Source organism: Sitophilus oryzae, unplaced genomic scaffold, assembly GCF_002938485.1.
Source record: "Sitophilus oryzae breed Bouriz unplaced genomic scaffold, Soryzae_2.0 scaffold_1067_pilon_pilon, whole genome shotgun sequence".
Taxonomy (NCBI): domain Eukaryota; kingdom Metazoa; phylum Arthropoda; class Insecta; order Coleoptera; family Curculionidae; genus Sitophilus; species Sitophilus oryzae.
Genome location: NW_022145690.1, coordinates 2,730,640 through 2,751,109, shown reverse-complemented (window position 1 = coordinate 2,751,109; position 20,470 = coordinate 2,730,640). Strand labels below are relative to the sequence as shown.

The following is a 20,470-nucleotide window of genomic DNA, read 5'->3' as shown; positions in this document are numbered from 1 at the left end:
TCCTGTAAGAAATACGGGATGAGATCAATTCATCTAAAACCAAAGTCATGGTATTTGGAATGAACCAAAATGTACCAATCCCTATAAAAATAGAGGGCGATACCTTAGAACAGGTCTACAAGTTCAGATATTAGGGGTCCTGGATAGTTAACACCTTGAACAATGACGTGGAAATAAAAACCAGAATAGAATGCATTTTTAAGAATAAAGAACGTTTTCCAGAACCCCAGATTGGACCTTGAATTGAGAACTAGGCTCGTCAGGTGTTATGTTTGGACAATCCTATTATACGGAGCAGAAACATGGGCACTGAAAGTTCAAGAGATTAATGGCCTCGGATCGTTCGAAACATGGATATATCAAAGAATGCTTCAAATTCCAAGAACAACCCATATCACCAATACCGAAGTTTATAACAGAATAGGCAGAGAAAGAGAATTGCTTAATATAATAAAAATAAGAAAAACATCCTACTTAGGGCATATATTGAGAAATAAAAAATATCACGTCTTACAATTAATAGTTAAGGGTAAAACTGAAGGAAAAAGAGGTCTCGGTAGGAAGAAACTATCTTGGTTGAGGAGCATCAGAAATTGGACTCACCTAACTTTTGAAGAATTCCCAAGGAAAGCCGAGAATCGTGAAGATTTTGCCAATGTGATCGCCAACCTCCACGAAAGAGACGACACGTAAAGAAGAAGAAATCAAAAGAATATCCAAGAACGGTAGAGGCTGCTGAGAAAGAAATGGAAGAAGATATCGATTTCGAAGTAATAGACTTGACTTAGTTAACAAAAGAGAAAGAAGAACCATATGACAAGATTGAGGATAATAATTTAGCATTATTCACTCTATTATGCAGTATAACATAGGCCACTCTGACTCTAACTAACTTAAAAAACGTTCTTGTCTTTTTTTTTCTAATATTTTTACAATTTTGAAAGATTTGTTTTTTTATAGAAGAGAATTTATTTTTAAGAAGCTGTTTTGTTATAAATTAACAATGTTACCGTAATATTATCGATAATATTACCGATTTATAAATTACCTACTTTAACCAATGAATGTCTATTACACGTGAAAACCAACTGTTTCTAGTTTTTTAATAAAATATAAGACTGGACTAACAAGGTATATTTTATATTTGCATATACATATTTATGGCTAGCTATTTTTTAGCATTGCCATAAAATTTAAATTAAAAATAGAAACGGAAAGGCACAATACGCGTAATTTAAATATTAAATAAATAAATATCAATATATTACTAATTATTTATAGAAAATTTGACACAATTTACATAAATATAGAAGAAAATCCGCCTTATCTCATAATAAATTTACTTTAGTTTTTTCATTTATATTTTTTGAAATATTTAAAAAATAATCAAATTTCCTTATTCCAAGATTCTAATAACAGTACAACTCGTATATACAAATAATTTAATATTAAATTTTCATAGTATATCAGTTATAACGTCTATATTTTTTTAATTCTCGAACATTATGGAAAATTCAATATTTGAATACTCTTGAAAAGTCAACATTTTATAAGTATATGTACAATATGCTTATCTATTCCTACACAGAACAAATACGAACCAGCAACCACTTTATGTGAAACGCTTGAAATTATAATACATAGTAGTTTTTGTTATATTGGTGGTCATTATAATTCAGTGATGCTTAAAATTAAAAATTTACTAGACTGGCCTAATATCTAATGTATGAGTATTTGAATGAAATTCACAATAAAAATATAGTAAAGTTAAACATAAAATCTAGTGGACTGTTTTCAGGATATTTTCGATTCAATTCTCAGATCTTCTGGTCATCGTATTGGAATAAGTTAAGGAATTAAAAAGTAAAGAATCAGAAAGTTACTTAACTTAAATATGCTGTTTAAAAATATATACATTCTTTTCTTGAGATTACATAACACACTTCTGTGCGGAATTCTATGTAGGCGATAATTTAAATACTGAAAGTGACTAGCAGTCTACATAAGGTAGCCAAAATTTAAATAGTAGGAACCAATCAAACAGGATCCTATACAAACTATATCATTTAAAGAAAAGAGAACTTAATCAAAAGAAAACTTAACTCAAAAAAGTCATTTTAACCAATCAGATCTCAAATTCATACCCTTAAGTAGATTCAGAAATAGCACAAAAAATGAACAAAATAAGCTTAACATAAAATTTATACATATATATCTAGTTTTTTTTTATTAAAGCTTGTTTAAATTCAATACTACTAGGTTATCTTTTATTTAAATGAACAATTTCTAGTAAAGATCTGAAGGGGTCATTTAGTTTCAAAAAGTCACATTGTTTAAATTTTGACATCTTGCCTTTTCACTTACTAATAGGAATAGGACTTCGTAGTGATTTCTGTCTAATATCTGGTATCCGACTTCTGGAAAATGATTTTGGATTGAAAACCTTTTGGTGTTTTTTCCTTTGGTGATTGGTGATACGTCGTGAATGGTGAGGGTCACAACCACTTTCCCTAAAACAATTAGGATATTTAAATGAATAGCAATTAAGAGAGAACCATATTGATATAATACTATAGTTACAACAGTCATTTGGAAATTACATCAGCAAATTATAGAGTCTACTACACACATTATCTATTATATTACAGAATGAGTTTTTTACGATGTTCTCTATGGGTATCTCGGAAACTACTGGAGCTAAAGAGACGGTTAAATAGGGAAATAATTGCGAGGACAAACATATGCGCCTATTGGAATTTTAAAAATGTTTATGGCTTACTAGATATTAAAAAAAACAAATTCCGGCTGTCTTAAAAATACTCTATAATTCCGTTGAAATATATTTTAGACAAACAGTTTTCAGATAAAAGTTGTAGATCATCCCATCCTTAATGAGATTGTGTTCTCCGTTTTTTTTTCTAAAGCCTGTAATTTTTGACATATGTTTTTTTTTCAAATCGAAATCATAGTTGGCCATGTGACCCATTGGAACCCCAGCATCCTTCAGGCAGAAATCTACGCTATCGAAAGATACGTACAATTTATCTTAGATAGGAACTATCGGAAACAAGAAAAAGCCAGCCTCTCCGATAGTCAAGCAGCCTTAAAGGCAATCAACTTAGTAACTATTAACTCAAAGTTGGTCAAAGAATGCCTTACGAAGCTGAACATATTAGACAAGGAAAATAAGTCCTCCTACTCAGGATGCCAGCCCACTAAGTGATAGAACGAATTGATAATGCAAACGATTGAGCAAGGAAAGGAGCCAACACTCCAGTAACTCAACCAGAAACGTTCTGCTTCCCAAGTGAAAACTAACCTAAAGCTGAACTCAAGAACCTGGAAGAGTCCATCTGTAATCTGGAATGGGAATCATTCACTTGCTTTCTTTGTTTTAAGTAAGAATTTCCTAATTATCACGAGGTTTTTAACACGTTAAGCGCCAGACAAAATGTTGAAAAAATGCTCTCTGGGTCAAGTTATAATTATGTCATATACTTTCAACATTTGAAATTCAAAAAAATCTATTTTTTTTCAAATCAAAAAGTTCGCATAGGTATACATGCCGCGCAAGCCAGAGATGTCCGCCCATCACACTCAAATAGGCTTAAACAAGGACCGCTGGCTTGTGGAACAAATAATTATAACCGAATACCGAGCGGTCCCTGGGGACCTCCGTGGCGTAGGGGGTACTTCCTTTGGCGGTCCATAGGGCCCACCATGCCGCTTAACGTGTTAATAGGACACTGTCCTCTCAGTAGATTGAAGCTAAGAAACAACGGCGAATGCAGATTCTGTGGGAAAAATGGAGAAATACCAGAAAACAGCATTGCACTGAGTGCGCCGAAATGACAACCATTCGTGCCATAAACCATAAATTTTGCAACGCCTGATATCGCATATGGAGAACTACTCTCTGTAAAAGCGTATGAGATACTGGCTTTTGTCAAAGCCCTAAAACTATATAACTCACGAAAGGGGGACACAATTTACAATCTACATCTACAAAATCAGTATAATAATATCAATCCAGTATACTTACTTCTGCCAATTGGAAAGTTTAACGCCCAGTCTCTCGCACTCCCTTGCGTACGCCATCAAACTATCGCAATAGCACTTCTCGTTTGGACAATGACACATGTCCATTCTACAAGCCTTATAATATTTGCTGTAGCTCAACTTCGATGAACAAGACGAAAATATATCGCTAGTCACATATCGGCAAGGATGTAAATCCACGCGATATTTTGAACAGGTAGCTTTACTCGGTTTGATTTTTTTCGCACATTCCGTTTTATTACCTGTAACATAATAAAATAACAATAAGTATTAATAAACTCACAATTATACAAGGTAAAATAAAATATTAGAGACTAACTAAATACTTAGGACAAACAATAAGTATTCACAAATTTATGTACTATTTAACACAGTTAAACTCAGAAGTTCAATGGCATATAATAAATATTAAAGAATCTCAAACCAATATACCGGGTGCGTCTCAAAATTGTGGCTCACCCCCTATAACTTTTTTATTTTTTCAGACAAAAAAAACGAGATTAGGTATGTTGGTATATGATATAAATTAGGATTGACTGACGTATTCAATTCTTTTCGGCCACTTCGTTTTTCACCGGAAATTTCTTATACTTTATTTTTATACTTTATTCGATAGAAAATGACACTCTGAATAGAATGACATATCATATGTCAACTTTTGACATTTTCGTTTAAAACAAAATTGTATTTTAAATTTCAGTCTAGAGTGAATTAGAATTTTTAATCAAGGAGCCTTGGAAAAATAGATTTGATCGTCTAATGTTTCAGTGTCTTGTCCTGGCCGGTTAAAAGATGCCCAAATCATATTTTTAATAATATCTCAATTTTTTCAAATGGAACGAGTGTGGCTCATTAGCATATTTGGAAGAAGCACTTTATACGAATAATTTGATATTAAATATTTTTTACCAATGAAAGTTATAATCAAAATAGCTGTAGTTAGACGATTATAGTTTTCAAGATATTTACACGTTAACAACAAACAACTATATGACAACTACTAAACTAACTTGATTGATTGGTTTCATCAGTCTATCAGCGATTGAGATCATGGTTCATGAATATGGCGTTTTATTTTCACTATTTTGCTAAACTGTTGAAAATATGTGATGTAACTCGAATGCAATCGACATGGGATATTATGCAATTTTTATTCAAATTTTCAAAATTTCTATCATAATACAGAGTTTACTTTGATAGTATTATTTTGTGGTATTAAAATTGAAGTAAAATATAGGCCTTGATTTATTTACAATTCCATTTCTGTTGTTATATCTATTTGGAGATTTATTTTGAAGAAGAAAAAATGAATCTAAAAAAGTGTTCTCCAATAAACCTTAATGAAATTCTAATGCATTTGGTTTGATGGCATTTATTTTTCAATGCCAATAAAACAAATTTGTGTCATTTTGCATTCTAAACATGAGTCAAGATGATTCAAAAATCGCACACAAAAAAAGTTCAACTTGTGAAGTACTTATAAGTTTTAGTTTTAGTCATTTGAAGATCCTACTTATGACCTACTCAGATAATTCAATACTAAAGCGTAATTTAATTAGTGTGATCCAAGCCATAAAATTTAAACTATTGATAACCGTTTTTGAATAAAGCCGATATAATTATGATTGTTGATTTCAATTCTGATTTACTCACCGATACACCACGACGTTCCAAAATGCAACAAATCCTTATCGCCCACCACCTGCCCCAGCTTGGTCTTCAAGTCATCCTGCACGTTCCCATTGAAATTCCCACACAACCCACACAACTTGTTCTTGTAAGTGGGTGGCACCGTAATTTCCAGGAACCCGTGCCCGTTCCACAAGAACCTGACGTCGTTCTGCAGCACAACCTCGACCACGTCGCGCACCTTGGTCACTCTGAATCTGCCCTCTTTCCTGAATGGAAACGAGATCTTTTTGCCGTTATACTTGACGCGGCCCCGCTGCTGCAAATTCAGGCGAGAGTCGCCGAAATTTATCGCCACCCTTTTGGTCGTTGTCGATTTGTCGGCCAGCAAGTTGGCAACCTTGACCGAGAAGGAGTCGCCCTCACAGTCCTTGGTCAGCTGATATTTGCCTATGCCCTTGAAAGTGTAGATTTTTCCGTCGAAAGATTTGTAGTGGGGGTCGCCGAATGCCATACAAACACCGTCAGCTAGAAAAAAATTGAGCTATAGTTTGCCGTATATCATCAATAGAGCTGAGATTGAAACTACAAGTTATTTAGTATCCAGCTATCCAACTTTTAATTATTTTGGAAAATCCGTGTTTCACGTATTACACCATTATTACACCTATTCTTATACGCATGCGAATAGACAGAACACTAGTCCCGGTCGTTTTTTACAGGAAGCCCAATCGAGTTCAGAATCAGACAATTTTTGTAATCATAGAACACTCTCTACACTAAGCCCGAAATTTTTCGCAAAATATTTCTGCATATATTTCGTAAAACATTTCGAAAACATTTCTTAAAATACTTGTCCCCCGAAATGTTTCGAGAAACGTTTCAAACAGTTTTAGAATAGATAATTTAATATTTTTAGTTTTAATTATTGTCTAATCTTATTAATTACAATACCGGGTGCGTCTCAAAAGTGGCTCACCCCTATAACTTTTTTATTTTTTCAGTTAAAAAAACAAGATATGGTATGTTAGTATATGTCATAAATTAGGATTGATTGAACTATTCAATTGTTTCCGGTTACTTCCTGTTTCACCGGAAATGACTACAACTTTTGATTTTTAAATGGCACTCTCGGTATTTTTTTACTTTATTCGAAAGAAAATGACACTCTGAATAGAATGACATATCATATGTAAACTTTTGACATTTTGGCATATTGTGTATTTGAAATTATAACTTGCGGTTTGTAATTTTTCAAATTAAAATTTGACTCGAAATACCAAGTGTGTGGTATCAAATTATTCGTAAAAAATGCTTTTTCCAAATATGCTAATGAGCCACCCTCGTTCCATTTAAAAAAATTGAGATATGATTAAAAATACGATTTGAGCCTTTTCTAACTGGCTAGGACAAGGCACTAAAAACATTAGATGATCAAATCTATTTTCCAAGGCTCCTTGATTAAGAATTAGTGTTTTTAACATATCCATGGCACTCTAAATTGAAATTTAAAATTCAATTTCGTTTTAAGCGAAAATGTCAAAAGTTGACATATGATATGTCATTATATTCAGAATGTAATTTTCTATCGAATAAAGTAAAAAAAACATCGAGGGTGCCATTTAAAAATGAAAAGTTGTAGTCATTTCCGGTGAAACAGGAAGTGACCAAAAACAATTGAATACGTCAATCAATCCTAATTTATGTCATATACTAAACTACCAAATCTCGTTTTTTCGTCTGAAGAAATAAAAAAGTTATAGGGGTGAGCCAATTTTGAGACGCACCCGGTATAGTATAAAATATATTTCATAAGTTATAATCATAAAACTGGCAAGGAAACAGTGTAAAATTGTGTCCATTTAAAAAATAGACTAATTATTTGTTATTTTATGAAAAATTTTAATAATTTCTATGATATTTTTTCTGTTCATTAAAACTTATTGATAATACGATATAATACTCTAAGTATGTATCTTAGAGTCGGAGGAAATTAAGTATAAAATTAAATTACCTTCAACGCATTTAGGACAACATTCGAGTGGATGTTTTATTTTCTTCAAACCCGCCGCACATGTAGTGTTGCATCTAGTTCTGGCACAACTGATTTTTCCATCGTAGCATTTACAAGAGCTGCAAATATCCAAAGGCCATTCCTCGCCATCCTACCTAACACAATCTGGTTATATTAATATGTAAATAAAAAATACTAATAACTTAACTAAATAGGTACTGTGCCATTTCTTTAAAAAAAATGTCTCACAAATAACTGCAAGTATTTTAACTATTAGTTCGATCCCAGAAACACACCCATGAGGTTTTTTGCGAAGAAAAATGTTGCAATTTTCTATTTTTTCTTGACATTTCCGGAAAACGTTGAAAAACTTTTGAGTACCACTGTTCATTCTCCTGAAATTTGTTTAAAATGCATGTAGAGGATGCAATATTGCCACCTCCTAATGCAATGTTGTCATCTCCTACGTTACTCACTGTATAAATTAATACTGTATATGTAATTAGAAGAATATACATAAAAAATACGCAAAATAACTTTATTTATATCAGTTTAGGTAGCTACTAATTCTAAAGAAACTTCCACTTTTTTAAATACCTTTTTTAGAGTTGAGTTGATTTTTAACAAAAGAAGAACCAAAACTCGTAAATGTATTCATTTCATGTGACTAAGCGTTACATCAGCTTGCCATAGGAGTTTTGGCACCACTATTTTAATGCTAGGTAAGTGTTTTTCTTCTAATATTCAATTTACTTGCGGCACTGTCGAATATGCTCTTAAAAAAATAATGAACCTCTACTAACCCCTTTGGTGATGTGTGGTGTGGAATAGTGATGTAAAAATTCTAAGTAATCGTTACAAAGTAACAGTTATTTTACGAGGACTCGAAATAACGTTTACTATTTGAACTTAGGACTCGTTACTCGTTACTAAGCTAATTCGTTACTTTTGCGCCGGCAGTAATCGTAATTCCTGGAAATGCACGAACCGAGGACTCGAAACTCGATACTGAAATATTCCTTACTTCGACGTAGGTCTAGTTGTTATCAATATGTTTATGTTTAAAGTGTTGACTTGACGCCGGCCGGTGTTTTGGATGGAAAATGTGTGATATTTTTATTACAATTATTATGATTGGCTCATGCCGACCCGGCGGCGGTCTCTCCCTTTGCCGTTTGTTGTCGCTTTTTATTTATAGAATAGAATTGTTTATTTCGATTAACATGGCTTAGATATTAATTAAAAATTGATTCACGTTAGTCACAAAAAATGTTAACATCTGAAAAAGCAGAGCAAATATTTTTCTTCTTCAAAGAGAATAGATATTTCGCCACTTACACTGTAAGAAAATCTACAAAATAACAATAGTAATTTTTAGTAAACACTGCTGGCGTTAATCCAAAGGACTTCTTTGAAGAGATGAATCCGCCACAGAGGAATATACATTTTTTAATATTTTTACATTTTAACAAAAATATATACATTTTTTTATTTTTACCCTTTAATGTTTGCCTATTTATTAATGTAATACAAAGAGAGAGAGAGAGAGAAAAATAAAAAAAAATACTTTATATTTATTATAAACATATTTTCTTTATTTGATTTGTTTTCTTTTATTTTTAATTTTATTAATAGTACATAGTTTTATTTACCATATCATTATAAAAAGATTATATATATGATTAAAAACATATTATTCAGTACTTGAATACCGAGTATTAAAATTATCGTATTAAGCCCTTGCACTAGAAGAAAGTAGAAACCCCTTATAGGTTAAACCGAGCACGCAACGAAGATCGCCGCTCACAATAAGTAACGAAGTTCCACGTCAAGCCCAAGTCTTCCAACACCTGTACAGAAAACAACGATTATAAAGTAACGATACTAAGTACCAAAGTAACGAGCAACTAAAGTAACTAAAGTAACGAGTCCTATTACCAAAAGTAACTAGTAGTTACGAGTCCATAAAAGTAACTAAAGTTTACATCACTAGTGTGGAAAGAAGAAGCAGAGATCCAGGTAAATTGCAGCTGAAAACCAATTGTAGCCAGCGGTTGTCAAAATGTTGCCTTTATTTTTTAAAATTTTCGTTTTATAAAGTTAAATAACTCGGTTATTATCAATTCATTTTAAAAATAGTAGAGTTTCTTTTGTCCAGACCTACCACCCCTTAAACTACTTGCACTTATTTCTGAGACAACCTGTATAATAGTCACATTCAGAGTCTAACAATAATATAATATAAAAGATAAAATGAACAATAAAAACATGATGCTATATGGTATTTTTTAGTTATCCCTGCATAATTATATTAGATCATAGGAAGAATATTATCGACAATAGACTAAGTACTTGCCTCATAGTCTTTCCCCCGATAATGACACTTGGAGACAATCGTATCGTTTGCCAACTTAATGCACATTGGGCAGCACTGCGTTGAAAAAAGTTTCTGTTCTTCTGGCGCGCAATCCAAAATTGGACAGGATATTCGACGACAGACGTTAGTAGTGTTAAGACATTCACAGTCGGTACATCTATCCAATGTGATCCTTTCGGTTTCCCTTATTACATTATTCTGGATAAGACATCTGTCCTGTATTTCCATATAAGATCTAGTGCCGTTACATTTGGGACAGCATTCTCCTAAAATAGATTTATTATTAACCCTTTGTTATTATGAATCTTTTTTAAAACAATCCTTTGCAATACATTTGGAAAAAAAATAATTTTAGTCAGATTGGTATGTCTCTAAAATTGTTCTTTGATATTGGTAAAACTTTTTACAGTTTTACAGACTTTATTGACTAATAATTGTATAATATAAAAACAAGATGATAAAATATAGTTTCATTAGGTATTGGTTTAAAGTGTGACCTTTGCTCTACAGAAGACATGGATTGATAAAAAATGTTGCATAATTCAAAAAAATATTTTAGTGTAAAATAATGCCAAGCTCCACGTTGAAACAGAACATACCTCAGAAGTAAACATCCAGCGACTGAAGTAGCCACCAAGTAGTCTGATATACAATCCACTATTGTGTAGAAGAAATAATAAGGCAGCAAAGAACACATCGTCCGGTGACCATCTTCAAAGACAACCAAGCAGCGCTAAAGGCACTCGATTTCGCGGAGGTCAATTCTAGATTAGTCTGGGATTGTGTGTGTGTGTGTGCTTTAAATTCGTTGGGTATGCATAGCAATGTTATGTTAGCCTGAGTACCAGGACACGAATGTCAAAAGGGTAACGAAAATGCAGATGAAATGGCCAAACAAGGCTCATCAATGCCATTCATAGACCTAGAATCCTTCTGCGGCGTCGAAAAAGGAGTCAGGAGAATGGCCAGAGAACGATGAGTGGCAACAAATCTCTAGAATGATGGACAAATTCACCAGGGCAGAGACAGGCGAAAAAGGTTATAGTAGAACAAAATTAACGGCAGACCTGATAAGCAAAGACAGAAAGACAGTCGTACTTGTAGTGGGTCTACTAACAGGGCATTATAAGCTGAATAGACATCTAAAGCTAATGGGAATAACGAACGAAGCCATGTGCAGGTTCTGTCAATCTGAATGTGGAATGAAGAAACGACAGAACATATTTTATGTCGATGAGCCAAGCCTGACAAATGTGCGATTCTCCGTAATAGGCAATAATAGACCATTGAAAGAGAGCTATATGGAGGGTTCAGTGGAGGATTCCAAATTGCTAGACGAATGATCCCGTACTAAGAGAAGCAGACGAAGACCACTAGATCTAAAAAGATCGTAATGGATCAGACTGATAGCCACCTCGAAGAATCCAATCTGATCTAAGTAGTCTAAAATATTGCAAATTTTGCGCGAGAAAACAACACGTGCTTAATTTTTGGATATTTCTTTAGGCTATTACCAAGAATGTAGCGTTTTTTATTGGTTAACAAGACTGTAGTAACGCAACACTTTCTATAAAATTTGTTTTTCAAAAAACATATATTGACATATAAAAAAACATTGTATAAAGGAAAAATAACACTTGAAACTCAAACTTAATAAAGTTTTGTATGACCGCTCAGTTGTTCAACAAGGAATCTCTCAAGTTTATAAGGGTAAAATGTAATTTTCTCTTCCACATGTAATCAAGGAATGAGTAAGTTTTCAGAAGTAAATTTGAGGATAACCTTTACCAAAATTGAAAAATTATTTAAAAAATTATAGCACTGTGACTAAAATGATCTTTTTCCAGAATTTATTTTACTACAAAAAATATACCTATATCTATGATAATTACCTGGCGAATGATATTGATAACGAGGATGGCACTGAAGTACGGGGCAAGCTTTCTTTGTACATATTAATTTTCCACTGTTACAACGACATTTTAAACATGGATCGTCGTCAGGTATGACGTCTCTATCCTCTGCCGCCTTTTGCCCATTTATTCGACATTCTGGAAATTAAAACTATTTTCAATTTTCTTTAAACGTAATTTTTTTTAAAATACAATATGTGCCTACACTAAAGCCTTCAGCTTGCTTTTGTACATAGTAGTCCAATAACGAAGAACGTTAGCTATAGCGTAGAAATTATTAATGATAAAACTTAGTAGGTAGAAAAAATATAGATCCAAGAAACAGTAGTGTAAATTATTTTGAAGTTCGAAAATTGGCCGCTAGAGCAACAGTTTTTTATTAAGCTTTTTTTACTGGAGATATTCGTTTTTGAATAAGACAGTAACGATTAACAGCAATTTTTGCATTAAAAATATGCTTTTACTTTTGAATTATTATCAGCATACCTAGATGAAATAGTGTTTATGGTTTTTGTAATGTCGCTGTCATTGAAAAGTAATATTGTTATTGTTTGTTGGCATAGAATTTGGAAGTGTATCGACTATAGTAGCTATACTTGAACATGGTAGAACTTCTGAACTTAAAGCCATATCTGCTAGAGTAACGGCAAATAAATACTATTTGACTGTGTTGATAGGACAAAAAGATTTTGATGGTGTAAATCGTTCAGAATCGAATATCTCCAATAAAAAAAGCTATCGAGATGAACTAAAGAACAAATTATGGAGCAAAGATGCACCTTGATGGGAAAGTGGTTTTTAAATTTCGTAATTTGTTATATCGTTTGACAGGGTGTTTCAAACTTAAAATATAATTTTGTTATCCCTCGTATAATAGACAGATGAAGGCTTAAAAAATAGGCTAAAAAATAATGGCCCACTAGAACAAAAAATATTAACATTTAAAGTTTTAGGTGTCCGTTTTCATGCCGGTGTCACAGATTAACACAGATTTATCAGTAAAATGGAGAAACATAATTTGCAGACTGTAGAAACATAATAAGCATGCATAAATAGAATATTTAAAGGGACCGAATGCGAAGCGCATGCGTATGTAAATAGTTACAAATAAGAAGTGCCACAGTTTAAGTAGGTATTGTTTCCATTGAGAATATGTTTTTTACAAAAGTCCACAATGCATTCCACAAAAAAAAAACGAAATCTGACAATGCCATAGCCCTATCAAAGGTTCGAGGTCACGGCGACGTTTTTCAGCAGGATGAAATAAGTGCCACATCGAAAATAAAAGAATTTCGGACTTCCATTTTCTTTATAATAATAATAATAGCTCCCGTATATAGCGTTTAACGCCTTGGGAGTAGCAAGGTACAGCTTGCTATACTAGAGCCGTTCGGTATACAAGGAAGATAATGTGGCTAGCACTCTACGCTTCAACCGCCTATTATTACCTCAGGATTGTGAATCCCAAGTACTCATTTAAGGCTGAGTCGACCTAGATACCCAAACTATTTTTATTTTCATAAAAATAGTCGGCTGAGAACCTGTACCTCTACGCCACCGGGCACCTCATTTTCTTTATTTTACTTTTTTATTTTGCAAGCCTGACTCATTGGTACGCCAGCCCGAGGAGAATGCTCTCCAAACCTAACAAAAACAAAACCAAAATCATCAAACCAATAAAAAAAGTGCATCTACCACGTACCTGGTGAGTGCGGCGAGTCGTATATTGGAGAGACAACTTCCTCTATATGTACGACTTGATGAACATAAAAAATATACGCACAGAGATGAGACAATGAAATCGGGCATTGTAGATCATGTGTGGTACAAGCACCACAAAATAAAACTGTCGGAAGCTCGGGTTTTCCACAAAGAACCCCATTGGAAAAAAGCGCAAATTTAAAGAAGCCGTATTCGTATCTGATAATAATAAAATCTTTAGCAATCCAAGTATGGAAATTTCAACAATATGGCAACCACTCATAAAACGTTTGGTATTCTTAGTGGACAACCTCATGCTTTACTGCACCCAACTAATTGAAGGGTGAATGCTCGGCTCTAGTATATTAGCTCAGTAGTTTTAGGATTCAGATTAGTTCACACCTGATAACGGTCGGTGATACTTGTGACCGAAACGTTGTATAAGCAAAATAAATAAAGTCAACGGACATTCAAAGTGCCAAATCTGTATAATACTTACCAGTGTATTAATGCTATAATATGTACCAGTGTATTAATGCAAAAGGTCAAACCCAAAAGAAAAACAAAAAGGGGTACAAAAAAACGAACTTATATATATTCAAAATTTCTAATGAATAAAAGATTGGATTATGCTCAAAAATTCGTGTAGTCTTTATCTGCAAAAGAATTTGTTGAATGTAAATGTTGCATGCTAGACTCTTATACGGACGCGAGTGTCCTTCATTTATATAAAATGAGCAAACAAAAATTAATGAGTTAAATAACCCCATCGGAATTCTCTTTGGCACGAACAATTCAAGCTGTTGGAAGCTTTCGGTTATCAAATTAGTTTTATTAGGATGTCGAACCATTCGCAAACAATAAGCGTATAATTAGAATTTTAAATAGATGATATTGGCTGTTTGACTTTTATTACCGGTTTATAAAGTTTGAATAACAGTGTAAATATTGGAGCAGTCAGTATTTCAGCTCAAATGATGATAACACCAGTCCATTAAATGGATTTTAGTGAAGTATATATAGAGGGTGAAAGGACTACATATATATAGGAACGCGTCTCTAATCAATTATAAATAGAGCGACAATTTATATCGGAATGAATATTGTCGAGCGCACGTATGTCCCCGGATTGTCTTTACAAGAGGAAAAGCTTTTTATTTTTGACATTTGGAGAAAAATTATTAATAGAGAAAAAAAAAGTATTCTTCATAAAAATTTTTGCTTGTTCTAAAATGCTAAATTCTGTTTATACTTTTCCAAATATCCATACCGTTTTCAAGAAAATTAAAAAAACAAGTCTAAAAAATATTAAAAAGTCCTACGCGTTTCTATGGTAATATAATTTCGTTTTCATTCTTTGGTAGATTATTATTAACAGAATTTTAATTAACCCCATATTTTTTGCTATTTTGTAATGTTAAAGAAGCTCAAAATTTATTTAATTCAGTGCTTCGGAAAGAGTGGTAAAAGTTATCAGAAAATGTGATATTTTAACAACATCAAAAAATAGCACGTTTATCAAAATTAATTACAACATCTATCAAAGAATGAAATCGAAATGATATTACCATAAAAACGCCTTTTAATTTTTAGGACTTCACAACTACATTTATCTGTTTTTTTTAATTCTCTCTATAATGGTAATTCTCTAAACGGTATGGAAATTTGAAAAAGTATAAACGGGATTAACTATTTTAAAACAAGCAATTTTTTTTATGAAGAATGCATTATTCTCAAATTATCAATAATAAAAATTCGTCTTTCCTTGTTTGTTTTTCCTCTTTCTAAGAAAATATAGGAAAACAATTCTTATAAAAAAGAACTCTGCCAAAACGCCATCATGCGAAAAAACAATGTTTTCATTTAAAAAAAATGATTTTTTTACAGTTTTGTTAGTGGAATATTGGTATGAACATTTGACAGTCTATAATGTTTGATATTTTTTTTAAAAAATTTAAGTAGTCACAGTTTTTTAAAATCAAGCAACATTAACTTTTAAAAATAACGCACGTATGTTGATTTTTTTTAATAAATGCTCAGCAATCGTCAGACATAGTAGGCAACTAGGTCTAGGCGATGTGACAAAAAAGTTTCTAAGACAGTTGATGATTTTGTCAAGTGCTATATCAAGGTAAGACTGTTATAAATATGCCATCGAGGTTTCCGAACACTCATTATGTACCGGAAGTAATATTATTTCCGATGCTTTTCTAAAGTTGGTAGATCTTATGAGCAGCTTCGGAATACTATGCAATGTCACAAGACTTGAAGTGTGGGCATAGGACATTCTAGATTAAAATGACGGCAGTATGAGATTTAGCGAAAATGTTACGACTTAAAAGATAAACTTGAAGTTGAAGAGATAAACGGAGAAAATTCTAATTAAGTCTAAATTTTTAAAAAAATTTGCATTAAATTCAATAAACAAACATAAGGTACACTAGAATTGTGATAACAATTAATAAAAATACATGGTATTGTACTAATGAATGTAATCCAATGCGTGTTACAATACGATAAGTTGGGCGATAAGGAATTAGAAAATTATGTAAAAATACAAACAACGGTCCATCATATCCACCAAAGTAATGAAGAAAGGCTCATTACGGATGTGTGTAGGGCAGAATGTATCCGATACTCAAAAAATCTGTACTGAATGTGTATGTGATAACCAGCAGGTTTAAATTCTCTAGTTAACGGCTAAAGGTTATTCGCTTAAAGGTTGCTTTTATTATTTATCACAGATCTAATATAAATACATGCAGCTCAACGCTATGACTAATGTGTAGTCCAATAAACAAACATTGATTTCTTATGTACTATATCTTGCGGACCTTTTAGGCCATAAATTCTATATCTTCTCTATGTTTAATATAAAGTTTCTAACAATACCTACCTGAACACGTCGGACAACATTTTCCCGGCTCCGGTGGCAAAGGATTCGCACAAGGCGTGTGACAATGCAACTTCGAAATGGTAAGGATACCACCCTCGCATCTCTTCACTGTACAAGGATCAGATGGATCTGTCCATTCTGTGTGGCTGTCATAATAAGTCCCATTGAAACTACAACCTAGAAAATTTAATACATATTAAATACATTCCGTCTATATTGCGATTTTGAAGATTTTAGACACTAAAATCAAAACTAGCTATTACATTAAGTGTTTTACATATAACCACATTAATTTGATTAGTAAGTAGTGAAATATGTTAAAAATGTATGTTAGTTCTATACTATTCCTTATAATAATAGCAAAATTTTAATATTTTTTTGAAAAAAACTAACTCACCTTTGCAAATTTTACAGCAAGCGTTACCATCTACAATCATTTGACATTCATCTATTTTAGGACAGTTGTTGTTGCACTCAACGTAACCATTCTGAAACAAAAAAGAGTAATATATATAAATAAGTATATAATAATAAAGTAAAGTTAAAAGTACAAAAGCATGAGAAATTTTATCTCATAATTAAATCTTGGTCATTTTCGGCCAAGTCTTGTATTATTTTAATAAAAAATGAATAGTCAATAGTTATTATTATCTGTTGGATGCTACAAGTGCTTAAAAACCAATTGCTGTACAAAATAAATCGCCTTCTAAACTACAACCATTTAATTAGACAGCTAACAGACTTATCATTTGCACCTCTGCATATCTGCAGCAAATTCTGTGAGATCCATTGAAGCTCTTTTATATAAAAACTATCGAAACTGGTGCTCTGACTGTAGGCATATCCACTGGTTTTGGAATGAGTAGTCTGTGGCAATATTAGTTTAAGGTGTTTACAATACTGACAGGTTAGGTTATGTTGCTGGGGTTTGGGATCATGTGTGATCCCTCACTCGGAGGCCTTGGGCCCATTGCGGTACTCCTATATTATTGAACCAAACCTCCCTCTCATTCTTTCTTTGCGTTAAAGCACTTCCATCTCTTTGCAAAGTTTCCTATGTCACTTATGTTGGCTTCTGCTGCTTCGTCTAATCCCTCCAAAAAACCTTGTCCTAAAGTTTTAAAGCATCTGTATTCCAGTGCCGGACACTAGCACAGCAGGTGCTCTATGATTTCTTCTTCCTCATCGCATTCTCTGCAGTAGTCGTCGTTGGAAATCTTCTATCTCACGAGGATTACTCCCATGGGGCAATTTCCAGTGATGACACCTTTAATTATGCGTACTAGGTTCTTTTTGTGCTCTAGTAGTTGTTTAGTCTTTTTGCAATCTACCACTGGCCACAGTCTTCCAGTTGTAGCATAGTATAATATTGATAATAATTTAAAATTTAAAATAATCTAAAAATTATTTGCTTACATTTTTAGACGTAAATAAAATATCAATGCAACTCCACTGAATTGTGCTTTGAAAAATGAATACCTTTTAGCAACGTTGCATTCCAATCAAGCTAAAAAATACTATACATGTTAGACACAAATATTTATACAAAAAAAGGCTATTGTTCATTGTGCTGCTTATACAAATTAGTTTCAAGGGGAGGCGTAAAAATTTGAAATTAAAATAAATAGAAGCAAAAAACAGCTTCTAGCTTTTTGCGTTCTAAATCTAAGCAGGTTTTTCGTACGTTCACATAACCAATAGGTCAATGTAAAACGCGTTGGATAGTCTATATTCTATATTATATTAGCACAGGGCTGTTGTATAATAAACAACATTTTGATTATAATTGATTATTTAATTATTAATATCTACAGCAATATTCTGATTACTTTTTTGACAAAGCGTCTGTCTTATATTGTAAGTACCATATACGATCTAAAAAACGAAGTTATTTTGGAAATGAAGATCGCTGTTATTTTGAATGTAAAATTAAAAATAAGCAATCTCATCGATCGTGAATTCCAAGCCAACTGAATGCAATTTTTTTCATTATACGCACCAAAGATAATTGAATACGTCAATCAATCCTAATTTATGTGATATACTAATATAACAATTCTCGTTTTTTTATCTGAAAAAAATAAAAAGTAATAGATGTGAGCCACTTTTGAGGTGCACCCTGTATAACCTGTAATATTCAATTAAATTTTAGAGTAAACGTGGAAACTAAATAATTACCTCGATGACTTTATAAAAAAATCACTTGAATTTATAAAATCCCTCGCTAAATTTTATGAAATCCTACAAAATGTACTTTTTATTTATATAGATTAAAACTAATTCAAATGAAAATAATTTAAAACCAAAGTTTGCTATTCATTTTATGTAAATATGAAAAACGAAAAATGTAAATATGAAATATGACAAATATTATTTAATAAAAACATATTTAAAAAAAATTATATTTTTGACTTAAGTAGGTAGTTTGTATTTTTCATACATTTTGCGGATTGGTAAATCGGTATATTTTTAAATGATATCAGTAACTATCAAAAATAATCATAAGTTAATGAATTATAAGCTAATAATAATTTAGACTTAAATTATTTTATAAATTCTGTTTTTGTATACTCTTCTCCATCATAAAAATCACATTATTTAAATATTATTAAAATATGTATTTAAATAATTTTTGGAATATTTTTGTACCAGGTATCTAATTCCCATGTCAAATTTTAAAATTAAGCTACTCAATTTAAAAAAATGAATTATAGCACCTTTGCAAGTTCCTTCTATAATAACGTATTTACAAAATTTTATAAAATGTTGTAATATTTCATGAACAAGATACTATCAAAATTTATAATGAGGTGTTAAATAGGAACTGTTAAATTATGCAAAAAAATAGTTATTTTATGCATAAACACCAGAATAAACATTAATGCTGCGTTATGGGCTGCAAAGTAATATAAATAAAACGACGTGTTAAATATGTAGATTTTTGTGTTGCAATGTCAATATTGTTAGGAATTTAATTGAATAAATTGTGCGTTAAATAAGGAAAGTTGTTTTTATGTTATTGTTGAAAAAATCAGTTCTAATTAATTCGGCTATAATTTTAATTTTATTACAAATTTTCCTGACATTTTGGTGACGTCCCAGTAATAAACATGTTTATATTAGGATGTCGGTGGTATTTATGCCAGTTATTGCTTTTCTCGGAAATATAATATACCCATAAACTCGATGGAAAAATAAGCCGTTTTAAATTAATTAAAAATTCCTTATTATTATTAGACCCAGAAAACTTAAAGAATATTTGAAAAAATGAGCAAGTATAAAGTATGTCCCCGATTGTCTTTATAAGAGGAAAAACTTTTTTATTATTGACATTATGATAAAAATGCATTCTTTATAAATATTTTTGCTTATTCTAAATTGATTAAAAACATCTTTACTTTTCCAAATTTCCATACCTTCCATACCGTTTTAGAGAAAATTAACAAAACATAAAAATAGATTTAAATTTTTTCAAAGTCCTAAAAATCAAAAGAAGTCTCTATGGTAATATCATTTCGATTTCATTCTTTGATAGATGGGTATTATTAATGGTGATAAACGTCATCTTTTTGCTGTTGTAGCCACCCTTTCCGTGGCATTGAACGAAATAAATTGTATGATTCTTTTAACATTTTAAAACAACAAAAAATATAACGTTAATTAAAATTCTATCGACAACAATCTATTAAAGAATGAAAAAAGAAATTATATTACCACAGAAAACGTTTTGATTTTTAAGACTTCAAACTTTCAAGTGTATTTTCATGTTTTTTTTAATTTTCTTTAAAACGGTATGGAAATTTAAAAAAGTATAAACGGGATTAACCATTCTAGAATCGCTTTTTTATGAAGTATGCGTCTTTCTCAAAATGTCTATAATA

The 20,470-nt window shown here is 31.8% G+C and overlaps 1 protein-coding gene across 1 annotated transcript in view; it reads right to left on the bottom strand.

Annotated features, from left to right (window-relative positions):
- Positions 1–1,249: 1,249 nt before the first annotated feature.
- Positions 1,250–20,470, bottom strand: part of LOC115879914 (BMP-binding endothelial regulator protein-like) — a 279,965-nt gene continuing 260,744 nt past the window's right edge. The window contains exons 5-12 of the mRNA XM_030896970.1: positions 16,987–17,077; positions 16,590–16,766; positions 11,972–12,130; positions 10,059–10,345; positions 7,703–7,853; positions 5,713–6,216; positions 4,043–4,301; positions 1,250–2,510 (exon numbers count right to left, since the gene is read on the bottom strand). Coding sequence (XP_030752830.1) covers positions 2,357–2,510; positions 4,043–4,301; positions 5,713–6,216; positions 7,703–7,853; positions 10,059–10,345; positions 11,972–12,130; positions 16,590–16,766; positions 16,987–17,077 — 1,782 coding nt within the window. The 3' untranslated portion in view covers positions 1,250–2,356. The remainder of the gene's footprint in view (positions 2,511–4,042; positions 4,302–5,712; positions 6,217–7,702; positions 7,854–10,058; positions 10,346–11,971; positions 12,131–16,589; positions 16,767–16,986; positions 17,078–20,470) is intronic.